Genomic DNA, 20,391 nt, shown 5'->3' with positions numbered 1-20,391 from the left:
CTTCTGTCAGAGTAGGCAATACCTAAAACCTAGAACCTTGCATTTAGGGAGGTTCTCTTCATCACTGGAAACTGACTGGGGTCTGGAAATCTTGGTTATTTATTGCTTTGGGTTAACTTTATGAATGATTTCTTGAAGTCTTCTAGATAATGTTCTCCAAGCTTTAAGGAAGAAGTCAAGCAAGGATTGAGAGGGCCTGGAGAGAAGTCTTTCTTAAATGACAGCAATGACAAGAGAAAATTGGGCCCACAGTGCTCTGAGACAAGAGGGTCTTGTTAAAGGGAAGGATGATACCTGGAAATGGGGAACCAGCTTCCAAGGAAGCAGCTCCTCTGTTTGGGAGACCTCCCACCTGCACTTTAGACAGTTACGTTATCATGAGACATCTGGACCCCAGGAAGCACTGAGCCGGCTTCGGGAGCTCTGTCGTCGTTGGCTGAGGCCAGAAGCACGTACCAAGGCCCAGATCCTGGAGCTGCTGGTCCTGGAGCAGTTCCTGAGCATCCTTCCTGGGGAGATTCGGACCTGGGTGCAGATCCATCGCCCTGGGAGCTGTGAGGAGGCCGTGGCTTTGGTAGAGGAGCTACAGAAAGACCTTGATGGACCAGCATTAAAAGTGAGAAAGGGGGAGGGGAGAGATTTGGGATGGAAGGAAGGAGAGAATTAAGGCAGGGTGAGCTGGGCTGGAGGCTGATCCTATAATTTTCATAAATAATTAGTAGCACATTAGCAACCCTAATGCTTATTACAGCAGGTTCACGAGCTATTTCAGATCATAGAATATCTGCAGAGAAATGGATTTATGATTGGTGTCTTGTTCCTAATTCAGAATTAGCAAAAAGGCATTGACTGCACTTTGTTCATCTGGTGATGCTTGCTAATGCTGAGTTTGGTTCAATAACCTAAAGAACAGGGATCCCTGGGTGGCGCAGCGGTTTGGCGCCTGCCTTTGGCCCAGGGCGCGATCCTGGAGACCCGGGATCGAATCCCACATCGGGCTCCCGGTGCATGGAGCCTGCTTCTCCCTCTGCCTGTGTCTCTGCCTCTCTCTCTCTCTCTCTCTCTCTCTGTGACTATCATGAATAAATAATAAAATAAAATCTTTAAAAAAAAAAAAAAACCTGAAGAACATAATGTTTCTAAGTGTTCCCCTAAAAAAAAAAATAAGTGTTCCCCTAAACAGGAGCATATGTATTATTTGTATAAGTCTGTTAGGAGTGACGAGGTAAGCCTTGATTATAAAAGGCAGTGAGAAAACAGGACTAAAGCTCTCTAAATCTGGCAGGACCTCCCCATGTGTGCCCCTGTTAGGGGCACACATGGGCCAAGGAATTGGGTTGAGATACTTAATTTTAGAAAGATTTTATATCCTTGACCATTAAATTGGGATCTTAATATATTTCTCAGTGTGTGTATGAGATCTCTTTCTGTCAGTTTGTAGTCCACTAGAAACGTTATATGTAAGAAGTCTGAAACAAACTTAGGAGAGGCACCAAGGATGAGCTTGTTTATTTTAATCATAAAAATGAATTTTATTTATTTATAAGAGATTTTATTTATTCATGAGATACTCAGAAAGAGAGGCAGAGACACAGGCAGAGGGAGAATCAGGCTTCCTGCAGGAAGCCCGATGTGGAACTCAATCCCAGGACCCCAGGATCATAACCTGAGCTGACAGCAGATGCTCAGCTGCTGAGCCCCCCAGGCATCCTCAAAATGAAGAATTTTAGAGCTATATAGTTCCTCACAAAGCTCTAATCCATCCTTATTTGAGAGATAGATAAATGGAGGCTGGATTGCCTTATGTCCGACATTTAGCTAGTAGCAAACATGTGTCTAGACTCTGGTATTCCTTCTGTTGAAGCAGGAAGGAATAATAAAGAGGTAGATAAGTAGAAGAGTATATTGAACCCAAGTCTGATCTAAAACCAGGTCTGAGGCTAAAATCTATACTCTTAATTATTACTGTAATTTCCCTTTCCCTCCTTAGCCCACACCCAGGTCTGGCTTCTGTTTCCATCATTTTGTTCAGTTTCAGTGGGAAAGGCCACCAGTGCCATGAATGGGCTACAGGGCCAGCTCCATTGTTGTCAAGGCAAAGCTTTATTGCTGTTTTGATGTTCCATACTTGAGGTGGGTCTCTTATCTCACAGTTCTTGATTGTGGGCAGAAAGAGGTCCATAGTTGTCAGGTGAGTCTATTTTCTGTAAGTACAAGAAGAGTCAGCTTATTTATTTTGTTTTGCTTATTCCCAGGTTCCAGTTCTTGTTCAGGACCGGGACATTCTTCAGGAGGGGATGAGCACTTCAGGAACTGCAGTTCTTCATGTACCCACTGGCAGCCACATAACAACTGAAATTTGCCAAAATCCTTTTACTGACTCACTCGTGTTCAGTCTCCAGGATGCTCAACATGGTACTTAGCGATCCTGGCTTTGGACTTTGTCAGGGTCTTTATTATGGCTCATCCTCCTACTCACAGTTAGTTTCTTCCTCTCTTCCTGTCTTGTATATGAAACCCTTATGGTACCAAATTCTTTCTGTTGTTCCCCTGTCTGTCCTTTCCTGGATTCCTGTGACCTTTTATCCATTCTTACTGCTAATCTTCTATTATTCCAGTACTGTACCTGGGGGTCACTCAGAAAAAGGTTTGTAAGTCATTTTATGGCCACCATTGTCTAGTTCTGGAAGTTCTGGGTCTTTCTGAATTCCCTGTTTGTAGAAGAAACAATACTTGGAGTAGTGGTCAGGAACAGCAGTAATTTCACATGCAGCTTTTTCTCCTTCCTCAGATTCTCCTGCCCCTGAAGCTTCTGCCCTTTCCCAGGAAGAGAACCCAAGAAATCAGTTAATGGCCCTCATGCTCCTAACAGCCCAGCCCCAGGTAAGATTTGCATTCTCTTTCATTCCTAAGGCCCTCCCTGTACTACCAGACTGTGGCTTAGGTATCCTCTGTCATCCTAGTGTTTGGGGCCCAGTTAGTTCCTGTCTCTATCACAGTCCATGCAATTGGAAGGTAGACTTTATGTGGGGTCTCCTTGATAGCCCTTGCTCACTTCATGGCCTCATAATGTGTCCTTTTGCCAGGAATGTGAAAGGAACTTTTTGCTAGGGGAGCTCCTGGACATAGATAATCTCACACATACCTATTATTTCAGGAGTTGGTGATGTTTGAGGAGGTGTCTGTATGCTTCACTTCAGAGGAATGGGAGTGTCTGGGCCCGATTCAGAGGGCCTTGTACTGGGATGTGATGTTGGAGAATTATGGAAATGTGACCTCCCTAGGTAAGGACTCTTTCTTCCCATCAATTCTTACCTTTAATTCATCAGCCTTTGTTTTCTGACTATGAAATTAGTATATACTTGTTTTGGAAAACATAGAATATTAGAAGAAAATATAACTTAAACCCACACAAGTTTTTCCTGTATGAGTTTCTTTTTGTTGGCTACATAATTGTGCCGTAATTCAGCCATTTCCTTATTCTGGATAATTTCTGTAATAATCATCTTTCTCTGTACCTAAAGTCTTTATTTCTCATTATTTTTATTAGAAGCAGAGTTACTAGGCCTAAGTGTTTGAATTGTTTTAAGAAGGTTCTTCTGTCATACTGCCAAATTGCTTTCCTTGGTGATCTCTGTCCTCATGGAGAGGTACATAAGAACACTCCTTTTCTTCTGTCTTTATTGGTACTGTGTAGTCCCATTGTTTTAAATTGCTGCTGATATGATTTTTTTAAGTTGTAATATCTTTATTTTCTGGTAGATTTTTATGACTAGTAATAAAGTCAGAACACTTAAAAGTATTTAGTAGCCATTTGTGCTTGCAACAAACATGAAAACATCTCTCATGTGGTGACAGCTGTGGAAATTATGTGAGTCTGCCCCTAAGTAGCTTATCATGGTTTGGTTGATGAGTATAGAAAGAATAAATAAGGCAGAGTAACATAATTAGTATAAGAATGTGATAAACCTTTTGAGATGGAAATGAAGAGGACAAAGCAACCAGTAGCATTCCTGACGTTAGGAAAGGCCATAAAGGAGGTATCTTTGTGTTATTAGACTTTGAAGAAAAAGGTAAGATTTTGTTTGGACAAATATACATTAAAAATTAAGGAATCAACTAATGCACTGATCTGATTTGGACTGAAATACAGATTCATAGCATCAGTTTATGTAGCTATATAGTATTCCATTGTCTATCATGCTTTACGTTGACAGCTTTATGATACTGAATTTCTTTTTGTGTGTGTGTGTGTGTGTGTGTGTGTGTGTTTTAATCTGATACTGAATTTCTATTCAAAAACATTACATGCCTTTCCATTTGTTCTGCGCTATTTTCATATTTCAGGCCTATTTTTAAATTGTCTTCATCTGGATTTTGCATATTTCAGGTTATGTTGAATCTTTGGAATTGGAATATTTTCTTTCTTTTTTTTTTAAAGATTTTATTTATTCACGAGAGACACAGGGTAGGGGGTAGGCAGAGATATGGGCAGAGGGAGAAGCAGGCTTCCTGCAGGGAGCCCGATGTGGGACTCAATCCCCAGAACTCCAGGATCATGCTCTGAGCCGAAGGCAGATGTTTAACTGCTGAGCCACCCAAGTGTCCCATGAATTGGAGTATTTTCTGAAGTTTTCTAATTGACTAGGGTGCACATATATGAAAATATTATTTTTTTGGTATGTTGCAACCTTATTATTTTATCACCTACAGTAATTTATATTGTATATTTTTATACTTAATGAGAAAATATCTCTTACTATCTCAGATGTGCTGATAATGGGCCAAACATTCTGCAGATTTTATATTTTAACACGTTACCAAACTGCTTTCTCCCAGTGATGTACCAACTAACTTACTTTCCCATAAACAGAGCAAAAGGAAGCCCATTTCCCTTATATATGCTTATGATTTGGTTAGTGTTTTAAATCTCTGCTAGGTAGGTGGCAAATACTATTATTTGTTTTTCATTTCATTGATTATTAGTGTGGTCAGAATCTTTTCACGTTTATTGGTCATTTCACTCTTACTCATATCCTTTCTGCATATTAATTTTATTTATGAGAGCTGCCAAGCCTTTGTCAAGTATTGCATATGTTTTTCCCATTTGTTTGCATTTCAATGTTATTTATGAATTGTTATTTTTAAGCCTTAGGAAATTTTTTATGTAGTATTAAACTTAGCAGTATTTTACTTTATGGTCTTTTGTGGTTCTTTTCAGTAAAATTATTTTTAATTATTCATTTATTGTTAAGATTTTATTTAGCAGGAAAGTGTCCAAGCGGCAGGGGGAGGGGCAGAGAGAGAGAATCTCTTTTTATTTTTTATTGTTTTTAAAGATTTTGATTATTTATTCATGAGAGACACAGCGAGAGAGGCAGAGACACAGGCAGAGGGAGAAGCAGGCTCCATGCAGGGAGCCTGATGCGAGACTCGATCCCAGGACCCCAGGATCACGCTCTGCGCCGAAGGCAGGTGCTTGACCACTGAGTCACCCAGGCGTCCCAAGAGAGAGGATCTCAAGCAGACTCCACAGTGAGCACAGAGCCTGGTACAGGGCTTGATCCCATGACCCTGAGATCATTACCAAGCCAAAATCTAGAGTCAGATGCTTAACCGACTGAGCCACTGAGGCACCCTAGTAAAATAATAATTATTATTATTTTAAAGATTTTATTTATTTACTCATGAGAGACAGAGAGAGAGAGAGAGAGAAAAGCAGAGACATAGGCGGAAGGAGAAGCAGGCTCCATGCAGGGAGCCTGACGTGGGACTTGATCCCAGGTCTCCAGGATCATGCCCTGGGCTGAAGGCAACACTAAACCGCTGAGCCACCCAGGCTGCCCAAGATTATTATTTTTTTTAATCACTTGTATTTTTTTCAGATATTTTCATTGTTTCAATTTTACATTGAAGCTTTAGTCCATCTAAAATTTATTTTCGGGGATCCCTGGGTGGCGCAGCGGTTTGGCGCCCGCCTTTGGCCCAGGGCGCGATCCTGGAGACCTGGGATCGAGTCCCACGTCGGGCTCCCAGTGCATGGAGCCTGCTTCTCCCTCTGCCTGTGTCTCTGCCTCTCTCTCTCTCTGTGTGACTATAATAAATAAATAAATAAATAAATAAATTTAAAAAAAATTTTAAAATAAAATAAAATAAAATTTATTTTCATATATAGAATGACATACAAATCCAGTTTGTTTATTTTTTAACCCAAGTGGCTTTTAGTAGTTGTAATGCTATTTACTTAGTAATCCATCTTTTCTAAGAATTTAGAAGTAGGTTTGATGAATAAATTAGTGAATTTTATGATAAACCCTCATCATGTATCCATATAACTCATGCTGTAAACCAGAATAAAGTCTAGATGGGTCTAAGAGTTGAACCAAAAAAAAAAAAAGGAAAAGAAGAAAATGGAATTGCTTATATAGTCTAGCTGTTTAAGGAAAGACAAGTTTGAATCAACTTTAATAAATAAGATATGCTTCAACTGCAGTGTTGTTGGGACTTTAGTAAGTTGGTACCTAGGTGCTTATGCCCTTTGACCTAGTGGTTTTCATTTGAGGAGGACACCTTAAGTAAATGTTTCAGAAAGAGGGAAGTAAATAATATGCCTAGGGATAGTACCAGAAAAACATTTATAACGGTTAAAAGTTGGGGCCGACCAAATTCCCCAAGATAAAGTACTAAGCAATCTATGGTGTTTGACCTGGAGTATACTGTCATATACTATGACACTATCAAATATGACAATTCTCTATTCTCAATTTCCATGCATTGATAAACTATTTGGAGAAAAGCAGAATTCTCAGCTGGCTTGCACACAGTGTTTCAGTGTGTAAAAGATTTATATATGTTTATTTAAGAGATTGGAATAGAATTTGAAGGAAATTCGAGAAATATTGAGTACTTCCCATAAGTTAATCTTAGTTCCTGCCTTCAAACATTCAAGTTGGAGTGGTAGACATTTATACTAATCGTTACAATACAGTGTGACAAATGATATATATAATACATGGTACACAACTGTGGGAACCCATAGGAGCTTGGGATGGTAGAAGGATTGGGAGATTGGGAGATTCGGGGCAGTGGTGGGTGACTAAGGGAAAGATTTACAGAGGGCTGACTTTCTATTTTAATAACAGTTTTATTGAGATTTAATTCATGTACTTTATAAATCACCCATTTAAAGGTTACAGTGTAGTGGTTTGTTAGTGTATACACAGAGCTCTGTGACTATCACCATGATTAATTTTAGAATAGTTCATTTCCCCCAAAAAGAAGCCTTGTACTGTATAGCAATCACATTCATTTCACCCAGCTACACCTCCAACCCAGCCCTAGGCAACCACTAATCTGCTATCTAGATCTGTATATTCTATAGACATTTTACATAAATGAAATCATACAGTATGTGGTCTTTTGTGACTGCTTTTACTTAGCACAATGTTGTCAAGGTTCATCCATGTTGTAGCATGTATTAATACTTTATTCCTTTTAATGCTGAATACTTTCTTGTGTGTATATATCACATTTTATTGATTCATCAATTGATGGACATTTAAAAATGTTTCCACCTTTGAGCTATAGAAATAACGCTGCTGTGAATAATTGTACAGAAGTTTTTGTGTGGTTTTATGGTTTCATTTCTCTTGGATATATACCAAGGAGTGGAGTAGCTGGGTCTTCTGTGAAAAGATTCACGACAGTTATGTTTTGGTTTCTAAAAGGAAATAAAACTTTATTATTATTATTATTATTGAAACAGAAAAGGAAAGGAGAGCAATAATAAGCAGTAAATGAAAACAAGACAGAATTACATCCCATTGGGTACTTAAAACATACAACCTCATTAGCTTGGGAAGCCCCATGGAGACAGCTTGGCTTCCATATTGAGAGGCTTGGGCAGAGCATCCTCCCTTCAGGTCAAACTTCCAACTGACCATCCCCATAAGGGCCATGGTTAAAGGGCAAATGATGGGATTTGATGTTATTATTTTTTTAAATGATTTTATTTATTTATTCATGAGAGACCCACATTGAGAGAGAGAGGCAGAAACACAAGCAGAGGGAGAAGCAGGCTCCTCGCAGGGAGTCCGATGTAGGACTTCATCCCGGACTCCAGGATCACACTCTGAGCCGAAGACAGGTGCTCAACTGCTGAATCACCCAGGCATCCCATGGAGTTTTATGTTAAACATTTTTTTGCTTATGTGCAGTTTGGAGTAAGCTGCATTTCTATGTTACCATCTTTTTATATTTTCAAGGAGCCTGGGCTGTGTGTCTGTCCCCTCCCAGGTTACATTCCTGGGGGCCAGCCTCCCTAGAGCAGGAGGGAATATGAAATAAGATTTATAACTTTTGGAATCCAGAAGGGCCAGTTCTGACCTAGACGCCAGATAATATATATTAAGTAACAAGGCTCCCAAGGTTATTCACACAGCATGAATCTCACAACACTCATTAGCCTGCCTGCCTATACGCAGGTCTAGATGACTGGTTATGTTGGACAAATAACAGGAACATCCATCCGTATAAAACACTGGGTAACTCTTTGTTTAATCATATAAGGAATTGGCAGACTGTTCCAAAGTTGCTGCATTATTTTGCACTCTCACCAGTAGTGTATGTATAAGGGTTCCAATTTCTCCAGCTCTTTCTTTTTTAAATATTTATTTGAGAGAGAGAGAGCACAAGAAAGAAAGAGGAGGATCAGAGGGAGAAGCAGACTTCCCATTCAGCCAGATGTGGTGCTTGAACCTGGGACTCCAGGATCATGACCTGATCCAAAAGCAGATGCTTAACGGACTGAGGCACCCAAGTACTGTCCAGTTTCTCTAGGTCTTTCCCAGCATTTATTAATACTCTTTATAGCCATCCTAGTGGGTCTAAGAAGGTATCATTGTGGTTTTCATTTGCATTTCCCTGATGGCTGAAGATGTTATGCAACTTTTCATGTGCTTATTGACTGTATATCTTTGAAGAAATGTTTTTCCAGATTCTTTGCCTATATTTTAATTGGGTTGTCTTTTTATTGTTGAGTAGTGGGAGTTGATGTATTTTAGATACAAATATGAGACTTTCATGTATTTTCTCCCATTCTGCGTGTGTCTTTTCACTCTCACAGTGAAATGCTTTGAACCACAAAACTTAATAATTTTGATTAATTTCTTTTTTATAGAAAAGTAAGATTTATTTACAAGCTTCTTTTTTAGTTATTAATTACACAATTAACACATGATTACATTCTCTGTAAAATATAAAATATTATTGGAAGATATGTCTCATTTCACTTTCCCTTGACATTTTTAGGCCTTTAAAAATTCATTTTTTGTGTGTGGATGTACATATAATTATGTATATTTTTTACATATATGATGTTATATATATTTTTGTAACTCATTTTAAGAAGAGAAAGTCACTAATATATATCATTTTTTGCCTTATGTATTTTTTGAATTTCAATTCAATCTGTTTCAAAAGTATTAATAATTTATCAGTTGTGTATAATACCTACTGCTCATCACCCAGTAACCCCAGCCCCCGCCTACCTCCCCTTCAGTAATCCTCAGTTTGTTTCCCAAAGTTAAGGGTGTCTCATGATTTCTCTCTCTGATTTCTTCCCATTTAGTTTTCTTTCCCTTCCCTTATGATCCTTTGCACTGTTTTTTATATTCTGCATATGAGTGAAATACTATATAATTGTTTTTCTCTGATTGACTTATTTTAAAAAACTATTGCCTAATTCAAGGTCATGGAGGTTTATGTCTGTTTTCTTCTAAGAGTTTTATAGTTTCAGTTCTCAGGTTAAGTATTTTGATCCATCTTGATTCATTTTTGTATGTGGTGTAAGTAAAGATTCACCTTCATTCTTTCTGTGTCTCAGCACCATTCCACTATCTCAACACAATTTTCCCTCCATTGAATTGTTTTGGTGCCCTTTTGAAAATTAATTAACCATAAATGTGAAGGCTTATTTCTGGACTCTCAATTCTGTTCCTTTGATTATATGTCTATCCTTAATGTCAGTGGCACCCTGTCATTTTTTTTTTTCACCCTGTGTTATTACTGTTGCTTTGAAGTACATTTTAAAATCAGGAAGGGTTAGGCCTGGGTGGCTCAGCAGTTGAGTGTCTGCTTTTGGCTCGAGGCGTGATCCAGGGATCCGGGATCGAGTCCCACATCGGGCTCCCTGCATGGAGCCTGCTTCTCCATCTGCCTGTGTCTCTGCCTCTCCCTTTCCATGTCTTCATGAATAAATAAATTAAAATCTTTTTAAAAAATGAAAGAAAATAAAATCAGGAAAGGTGAGCCCTTCAATTGTGTTCTTCTTTTTCAGTATGTTTTAACTATTCTAGCCTTGTTAAGTTTCCATCTCAATTTTAGGATTAGTTTGTCAATTTCTGTGGAGAAGCCAGTGAACTTATGATAGGGATTGCACTGAATTTGTAGATTAGTGTGGGGATCATTGCCATATTAACAATTTTTAAATCTTCCAGTCCATGAACCTGGGATACATTTTCTTTTATTTAGTCTTTAACTTCATTCAAAATGTTTCATCGTTTTCAGAGTATAAGTTTTGTACTTCTTTTTAACATTTATTCCCAAGTCTTTTACTCTTTTTTTATGCTGTTATTTCTTAATTTCCTTTTAGGATTTTTAGTGCTATTGTGTAGAAATGCCACTATTTTTTGTTCATTGATCTTGTGTCCTGCATCCTTGCTCTACTTACTTAATTCTAGCAGTTTTTTTAAAAATAATAAATTTATTTTTTATTGGTGTTCAATTTACCAACATACAGAATAACACCCAGTGCTCATCCCATCAAGTGCCCCCTCAGTGCCCGTCACCCATTCGCCCCCACCCCCCGCCCTCCTCCCCTCCACCACCCCTAGTTCGTTTCCCAGAGTTAGGAGTCTTTATGTTCTGTCTCCCTTTCTGATATTTCCCACACATTTCTTCTCCCTTCCCTTATATTCCCTTTCACTATTATTTATATTCCCCCAAATGAATGAGAACATACACTGTTTGTCCTTCTCCGATTGACTTACTTAACTCAGCATAATAACCTCCAGTTCCATCCACATGGAAGCAAATGGTGGGTATTTGTCGTTTCTAATGGCTGAGTAATATTCCATTGTATACATAAACCACATCTTCTTTATCCATTCATCTTTCAGTGGACACTGAGACTCCTTCCACAGTTTGGCTATTGTGGACATTGCTGCTAGAAACATCGGGGTGCAGGTATCCCGGCGTTTCATTGCATCTGAATCTTTGGGGTAAATCCCCAACAGTGCAATTGCTGGGTCGTAGGGCAGGTCTATTTTTAACTCTTTGAGGAACCTCCACACAGTTTTCCAGAGTGGCTGCACCAGTTCACATTCCCACCAACAGTGTAAGAGGGTTCCCTTTTCTCCACATCCTCTCCAGCATTTGTGGTTTCCTGCCTTGTTAATTTTCCCCATTCTCACTGGTGTGAGGTGGTATCTCATTGTGGTTTTGACTTGTATTTCCCTGATGGCAAGTGATGCAGAGCATTTTCTCATGTGCGTGTTGGCCATGTCTATGTCTTCCTCTGTGAGATTTCTGTTCATGTCTTTTGCCCATTTCATGATTGGATTGTTTGTTGCTTTGGTTTCTTTTGCCTTCGTGGATGTATCTTGCAAGGGGTTACTGTGGCCAAGTTCAAAAAGGGGCCTGTGTTCTCCTCTAGGATTTTGATGGAAAAGACCCCCTAATAGCCAGGGGAATTTTAAAAAAGAAAACCATAGCTGGGGGCATCACAATGCCAGATTTCAGATTGTACTACAAAGCTGTGGTCATCAAGACAGTTTGGTACTGGCACAAAAACAGACACACAGAACAATGGAACAGAATAGAGAATCCAGAAATGGACCCTGAACTTTATGGTCAACTAATATTCGATAAAGGAGGAAAGACTATCCACTGGAAGAAAGACAGTCTCTTCAATAGATGGTGCTGGGAAAATTGGACATCCACATTCAGAAGAATGAAACTAGACCACTCTCTTTCACCATACACAAAGATGAACTCAAAATGGATGAAAGATCTAAATGTGAGACAAGATTCCATCAAAATCCTAGAGGACAACACAGGCAACACCCTTTTTGAACTTGGCCACAGTAACCCCTTGCAAGATACATCCACGAAGGCAAAAGAAACAAAAGCAAAAATGAACTATTGGGGCTTCATTAAGATAAAAACCCTTTGCACAGCAAAGGATACAGTCAACAAAACTCAAAGACAACCTGCAGAATGGGAGAAGATATTTGCAAATGACGTATCAGATAAAGGGCTAGTTTCCAAGATCTATAAAGAACTTGTTAAACTCAACAGCAAAGAAAGAAACAATCCAATCATGAAATGGGCAAAAGACATGAACAGAAATCTCACAGAGGAAGACATAGACATGGCCAACACGCACATGAGAAAATGCTCTGCATCACTTGCCATCAGGGAAATACAAATCAAAACCACAATGAGATACCACCTCACACCAGTGAGAATGGGGAAAATTAACAAGGCAGGAAACCACAAATGTTGGAGAGGATGTGGAGAAAAGGGAACCCTCTTACACTGTTGGTGGGAATGTGAAATGGTGCAGCCACTCTGGAAAACTGTGTGGAGGTTCCTCAAAGAGTTAAAAATAGACCTGCCCTACGACCCAGCAATTGCACTGTTGGGGATTTACCCCAAGGATTCAGATGCAATGAAACACCAGGACACCTGCACCCCGATGTTTCTAGCAGCAATGTCCACAATAGCCAAACTGTGGAAGGAGCCTCGGTGTCCATCGAAAGATGAATGGATAAAGAAGAGGTGGTTTATGTATACAATGGAATATTCCTCAGCCGTTAGAAACGACAAATACCAACCATTTGCTTCAACGTGGATGGAACTGGAGGTTATTATGCTGAGTGAAGTAAGTCAATCGGAGAAGGACAAACGTTATATGATCTCATTCATTTGGGGAATATAAATAATAGTGAAAGGGAATATAAGGGAAGGGAGAAGAAATGTGTGGGAAATATCAGAAAGGGAGACAGAACATAAAGACTCCTAACTCTGGGAAATGAACTAGGGGTGGTGGAAGGGGAGGAGGGTGGGGAGTGGGGGTGAATGGGTGACGGGCACTGAGGGGGACACTTGACGGGATGAGCACTGGGTGTTATTCTGTATGTTGGTGAATTGAACACCAATAAAAAATAAATAAAAATAAATAAAAATAAAAAAATACTTTAAAAATAGTAATTTCACATTTTACAATATTTGAGAATGTTGGAGTAGAAAGGGACTAGCAATTTACTAGTGCAGCCACATCATTTTATAGATATGTTCATGTTTTTAAGATATCTGAGTTTTTCATTCTGTATTTCTTCTTATATATATTTTTTAAATTTTACTTATTTATTTTAGAGAGAGAGTAAACAGAGGGAGGGAGAGAGACAAGCAGACTCCATGCGAAGTGCAGAGCCCAACATGGGGCTCAGTCTCACAACCCTGAGATCGTGACCTGGGCTGAAATCAAGAATCCAAAAAAAAAGAATCCGATACTTGGGACACCTGGGTAGCTCAGCGCTTGAGCATCTACCTTTGGCTCAGGGCGTGATCCCGGGGTCCTGGGATCGAGTCCCACATCGCGCTCCCTGCAGGGAGCCTGCTTCTCCCTCTGCCTGTGTCTCTGACTCTCTCTCTGTGTCTCTCATGAATAAATAAATGAAATTTTAAGAAAAGAAAAAAGAATGAGATACGTAAACAACTGAGCCACCTAGGCATCCCTCTTCATTTTTATATTTAACTGAATCTAAGTCAGTCTTGATGTTTTCCATTTCTCAACTTTAAAAGGAATAGTCGTAGTTACCGATGAATTCTAAACGTTAAGTTGCTTTTTAATAGATTTTTTCCCCTATAGGTTACTTGCTTTCAAGTAATTAAATGTTTATGCCCTTGACTTTCAAAAATAAAAGATTATTTTAGGGTTCTTAGGTATATTTTCTCTCCATTAGAGTTCCCATCTTCCTAGCATGAAGAAGATAAAGAGTTCTTTATAAGCCCAGTGATTCTCTCTATTCTGTCCAACATCGTGAGCCTCATGTCTGAACCACCTACACATGATCACACGTTCTCTCTCTGGTTCTTCCTTGCATCTGTTTACTCAACATCATTTACCTTTTTACATCTTTCTATTTCTTGGAGACAAAGTGCTTAGAAGTGTCTAAGTGAGTTCTCTGTTAATATATTTACAACCTTGTCAGTGTAGTATTCTGCTTTGTACTTTGATTTAATGAAAAGTGTCTTCTTTTTGTATTCATATAAATGCAATTCATTTGAATATTTTAAAGTCATATGAAGATCTTATTCTCACTGACACAGTTACGTGGTAACATTTGCATTTTTAATTCCTTTTACCAGAATGGGAGGCCATGACTGAGAATGAGGAGGTGACACCAAAGCCAACCATTTCTCAAAGAGCTGATTCTCAGAAAGGAACATTCAAAAGACTTCAAGGAAGTGTCCCCCAGACCCTTGATTTTGAGGAAGCGTGTGAATGGCAAGTTTTGGCAAGTTATTGGGGAACTAAAACAGGGGAAAGAGATACTCTGAAGAATGTTCCTCTCTGTGAACGAGATAAGAAGAAAAGGACTCTACCAGAAAAACGAGGACAGAAGTGGAAGGAATTTGGAGAAAGCTTGACTTTAGGTTCAGCTCTTTCTGAAAGTTTAATAGCTACTGAAGGAAAGAAGTTTTATAAATGTGATATATGTTATAAACATTTCAATAAAATCTCCCATCTTATAAACCATCGGCGAATCCACACTGGTGAGAAACCTCATAAATGTAAGGAATGTGGAAAAGGCTTCATTCAGCGCTCAAGCCTTTTAATGCATTTACGAAACCATTCTGGGGAGAAACCTTATAAATGTAATGAATGTGGGAAAGCCTTCTCTCAAAGTGCTTACCTTCTGAACCATCAGAGAATTCACACTGGGGAGAAGCCTTATAAATGCAAGGAGTGTGGAAAGGGCTTCTATAGGCACTCGGGCCTTATTATACATCTAAGGCGCCATTCTGGGGAGAGACCTTATAAATGTAATGAGTGTGGGAAAGTTTTCTCTCAGAATGCTTACCTCATTGACCATCAGAGGCTCCACAAAGGGGAAGAACCTTATAAATGTAACAAGTGTCAGAAAGCTTTCATTCTGAAGAAGAGCCTCATTCTGCACCAGAGAATCCACTCTGGGGAAAAACCCTATAAATGTGATGAGTGTGGAAAAACCTTTGCTCAGACCACTTACCTTGTTGACCATCAGCGCCTCCACAGTGCAGAGAACCCATACAAATGTAAAGAATGTGGAAAAGTTTTCATTCGAAGCAAAAGCCTCCTCTTACACCAGAGAGTACACACAGAAAAGAAGACTTTTGGTTGTAAAAAATGTGGGAAGATTTTCAATTCAAAGTCAAATCTCATTGACCATAAGAGGATGCATAGCAGAGAGAAGCCGTATAAATGTACTGAATGTGGGAAAGCCTTCACTCAGAGTGCTTACCTTTTTGACCACCAGAGACTCCACAATGGAGAGAAACCTTACGAATGTAATGAATGTGGGAAAGTTTTCATTCTAAAAAAAAGCCTCATTTTACATCAGAGGTTCCATACTGGAGAGAATCTCTATGAATGTAAAGACTGTGGTAAGGTCTTTGGTTCTAACAGAAACCTCATTGACCACGAGAGACTACACAATGGGGAAAAGCCATATGAATGTCGAGAGTGTGGGAAAACTTTCATCATGAGCAAAAGTTTCATGGTTCATCAGAAACTACATACACAGGAGAAATCCTACAAATGTGAGGATTGTGGGAAGGCTTTTAGTTATAATTCAAGCCTGCTTGTACATCGGAGAATCCACACTGGAGAAAAGCCCTTTGAATGCAGTGAGTGTGGAAGAGCTTTCAGTTCTAACAGAAACCTCATTGAACATAAGAGAATCCACAGTGGTGAGAAACCCTATGAGTGTAATGAATGTGGTAAATGCTTCATTTTGAAGAAGAGCCTCATTGGACATCAGAGGATTCACACAAGGGAAAAATCTTATAAATGCAGTGACTGTGGGAAAGTCTTCAGTTACCGCTCAAACCTTATAGCCCATCAAAGAATCCACACTGGTGAAAAGCCCTATGCATGTAATGAGTGTGGGAAAGGCTTTACTTACAACAGAAACCTTATTGAACATCAAAGAATTCACAGTGGGGAAAAAACCTATGAATGTCATATATGTAGAAAAGTTCTTACCTCTAGTAGAAATCTTATGGTACATCAAAGAATCCACACTGGAGAAAAGCCTTATAAATGTAATGAGTGTGGTAAAGACTTCAGTCAGAATAAAAACCTGGTTGTGCATCAGAGAATGCACACTGGGGAAAAACCATATGAGTGTGAGAAGTGTAGAAAATCTTTTACTTCTAAGAGGAATTTAGTTGGCCACCAGAGGATCCATACAGGGGAAAAACCATATGGGTGTAATGATTGTAGTAAAGTTTTTAGGCAGAGAAAAAACCTTACTGTACATCAGAAAATTCATACAGATGGAAAACTCTGTGAATGTGAAGAGTCTGAAAAAGAATTCTCTCAGATTTCAAACCTTCATCTTCAACAGGAAGTCCGTAGTGTGGAGGAATTCTCTTGGCTCCAAAATGCCACGGAGTCCAAGACAGATTCAGAAAATCTAATGTCATTTGTAAAATGAGATAGAATCTCTGCCTATCTAAGTAACTGTTAGACAAACAGTGTATTTGGTCCTTGCAAGGAAAAAATTCATGATTCACCCTTTTGTAGACAAATGACTTGCATGTGAAAGTTAATCTAGACTTTCAAGACTACAAAAACATAAAGCAAATTCTAGGTAAATTATACTATATTCCAGACCATTTATTATGACTCTGGAAAGGGACCTTAGAGCAATTGAAGACTGAAGAAACTTATGAGATGTAATGATGTAGATGTAAATGATAGCAAAATATCTTTGTATTAAAAATGGACATTGTTTCTGAAAATGTGTATATTATACCTTTTAAAAATAGTGTCACTACTATAAAAAGTCTCTATTGACCATATGATTGAGATATGTCAGACAGGAGTTGAGGGGGCAAGAGTCTGCTGTTTGTGGACAACTTAAGACTACTAAATTGGGAGTTAGAAGACCTAGGTTTAGGGCCTAGCTCTTTCTCTTACTAGCCATGTGTTGTTAAGTCAGCTCAAGGCCTCCATTTCTCTGTCAGTCAAATGTAGACATAATGCCTACCTCAAAGGGTTTGAGGATTAAGTGAAAGGACATTTGTGAACATATTTTGTGAAATAATTTAGTTGTCAATAAAGTTGAGTGAAAGATATGGTCAGAATCTAGAACATGATGTAATGTTTGTTCAGTATGTCAATATTAGGGTTCTGGGAACCTCATAAATACTCCTTTTTATAGTAAGAGAAAGAATGGTGGATAGCTAACTTTGGATTTAATAGTCTAAGACTATTAAATATAGCTTTCAGAATTTTTATGGTATTAGTAGATAATAATATACATAGTTTGTTTTGATGGTAAAATACTGGCTTATTATGGAAAAACAATATTATGTCCAGCTGTTAACACTGATGCCAAAGAAAACTATTTTTCAACCTGAATATTTGAAACCTAGCAGATCTAGAATATCAAAATGGAAGGACAGTCCTATGTTGCTTTCCTTGTTCATAGGGAAAAAAAAATCCTTAATCCCATCCCGAGCTGTTGATCTCTGCTACTATTACTGAAAAGTTCTAATCGACATTTCACCATTACATACGAAAGCTTGGTACTCAAGAAATAACATTCTTCTCCAGTACTCAACTTACTACCTAAGTTTCACCCGGAACCAAGGTCTTAAAGCTCTGATTAAATCAATTCGGAATCCACCTCTGTGATCAGGCCCATTCCTCTGAACCAATCATTCATTCAGTCTGTGCTTTTTGTACATTTGATACTTCATTCATCCTATATTATTGAGTTGCTAATTTTATATTGTAATTCTCAAAACTCCCAATTCTGCAGCTGGATCATAAATGCCTTAGTATCAGGATTGTGTTTCTAATAGTAGTGGTGAACTGATGTGTAGATAAATGTTACTAATTCAACCCCAGAGTTCCTTGAGGGCTGGTTCCTCATTAGACTGAAAGGTACACAAGAGTGAAAATTGGAAGGGCCCAAGATTTAAAATCTTAAGACTTGAGTGTAAGTCAGCTTCTGCTACTTTGCTTGGACAGATGCCTTCATTTCTTGGAGCCTTGATTTTCTCATCTGTATAACAGGAGGGAGAATACCTTACAAAGTTGTTATGAGGTAATGAATATGGAGATGCTCTATATCTGTGCTATAGGAGAATCACTACAGATTATGTAATTACAAAGGGAAAGACGTACTTTAACAGTGGAGAGGCTGGCATTCACCTCTTAACCAGTTAAAATATAACATCACTAAGACTGAGACAGCCTACATTATGTGCCTCCTCATATGATGCAATAAGCCAAAAGTGTAACCTGAATTTTTTCAAGCTTTGTAGACCTAATTGCCAGTTTACAGGAGATACAGGAGGCAGAGGAACAAGATAAATTGACACCATGAGAAACAAGTTTAGAACATGGGATATTGTATAAGAAAACTGCACTAGATTCTTAAAAAATATGAAAAAAGGGAAGGGTGGTAATTGTTGATACTGGATGAATATTGGGAGTTCATTGTATTCATCTCTGCTTTTGTATATGTATTAAAATTTCCAGAATGAAAGGTATAAAAAGTGAATGAGGAAGGTTGTTCTTAAAAAATATTAAAGAGCCATAAGACACTAAGATCCAGAAATAGACTCACACAAGTGCTCAATTGGTTTATGGCAAAGATACAAGAGCAATTCAGTAAAAGAGGGATAGCCTTTTCAAAAAATGCTGCTGATGCAATTGGAATATCCATAGGCAAATATACATAAATATATACATATATAGTCAAGAGCTAGGACTAAGCAAGAACTCTTAAACTTATATATCAAAAGCAGCCTCCATAAAAGGAAAGATGATAAATTGAACCTTATCACAATGAAAATAACTTGCTCTGCAAAAACAAAACAAAACCAAAAAAACCTTAAAAGTAATAAGACGTTACAGACTTGGGGAAAATACTTGTAAATCATATTCCAGCAAGATTTGTATCTAGACTATATATCTCAAAACTCAACAATAATAGATTCAAGTAGAAAATGAGCAAAAGACATGTAAAGACTTTTCACTGAAATATAGATAGCAAATAAATGACAAGATGTTTACTGTCACTAACCACTAGGGTTTAAAATCACAGCACATCTATCAGAATAGCTTAAAAGAAAAAAATATTAAATCTTGGCAAGGGTGCAGAGAAACTGGATCTTATATGTTGCTGGAACTGTTAAATGGTACAGCCACTCTGGAGAAAAAGTTTGGCAGTTTCTTACAAAACCAAACACGCACCTATGTTATGACCCAGTATTTGTACTCCTGTATGTGACTGTTTATAGCACTTATAAGCGTCTGTAAGGAACCCAAATAGCCTCAACAGGTGGCCAAAATAGTTTTTTATCTATACCATGAATACTTATTACTGTGCAATAAAACGAATGACCCGTTGCTCCAATGAAAAGAAGAATTTCAAGAAAATTATGCTGATTAAAAATCCAACCTCAAAAGGTATTATGTATGATTCTATCTATATAATACTCTAAAATGACAAAACTATATAGAGATGAAAGGTTAGTGGTTGCCAGAGCTTGGGGGTGGTGGGTGGGGACAGGAGGGAGAGGGAGGGTAGCACTTATCAAGGTCTTTGTGATGTTGAACAGTTGTGTATCTTGATTGTGGTAGTGGTCACACAAATATGTGAGAAAGGTAGAAGTAGGTGTGAGTGGAAGTCTACACAAATATGCCAGTATCAATTTCCTGATTTTTATATTAAGCGATAATTATGTAGGTTGTACCCGTTGAGGGAAACTGGAGGCAGGATTATTACCTTTCCAACTTCCTGTGAATTGTTAAATTCGAAATAAAAGGTAAAATATGACCCTAAAAAAGCCATAACCAAGTGCACTGTGTGAAACTGATTTGGAAGAACAAAATTATGAAATATGTTTTAGGACAGTTGGGGAGATTTGATATTGTCGGATATTAGATGATATTATGGAATTGTTCATTTTCTTACCGATATGTAATGGTGGTATAGCGTTTGGAGAATATTTATTAAAGGATGCATTTGAAGTATTTCGCATGGTGTTTTGATGTTTACAACTTTCAAAAATATTTTAGTATATATAGAAAGATATGGCAAA

General features: G+C 38.3%; 1 protein-coding gene across 8 annotated transcripts in view; it reads left to right on the top strand.

Annotated features, from left to right (window-relative positions):
- ZNF197 (zinc finger protein 197) overlaps positions 1-20,323 on the top strand; it is a 49,151-nt gene extending 28,828 nt beyond the window's left edge. For 6 of the 8 annotated variants that reach the window (XM_077857520.1, XM_077857524.1, XM_077857525.1 and 3 more), the window contains 5 exons: positions 139-616; positions 2,256-2,415; positions 2,774-2,883; positions 3,158-3,284; positions 14,434-20,323. In XM_077857520.1, the coding sequence (XP_077713646.1) occupies positions 218-616; positions 2,256-2,415; positions 2,774-2,883; positions 3,158-3,284; positions 14,434-16,766 (3,129 nt within the window). In that variant the 5' untranslated portion in view covers positions 139-217 and the 3' untranslated portion in view covers positions 16,767-20,323. The remainder of the gene's footprint in view (positions 1-138; positions 617-2,255; positions 2,416-2,773; positions 2,884-3,157; positions 3,285-14,433) is intronic. The other 2 variants (XM_077857526.1, XM_077857527.1) reach the window with 2 other exon arrangements.
- The last annotated feature ends 68 nt before the right edge of the window (positions 20,324-20,391 follow it).

Source organism: Canis aureus, chromosome 19 (assembly GCF_053574225.1).
Source record: "Canis aureus isolate CA01 chromosome 19, VMU_Caureus_v.1.0, whole genome shotgun sequence".
Taxonomy (NCBI): Eukaryota; Metazoa; Chordata; class Mammalia; order Carnivora; family Canidae; genus Canis; species Canis aureus.
This window is presented reverse-complemented; position numbering and strand designations above follow the sequence as displayed.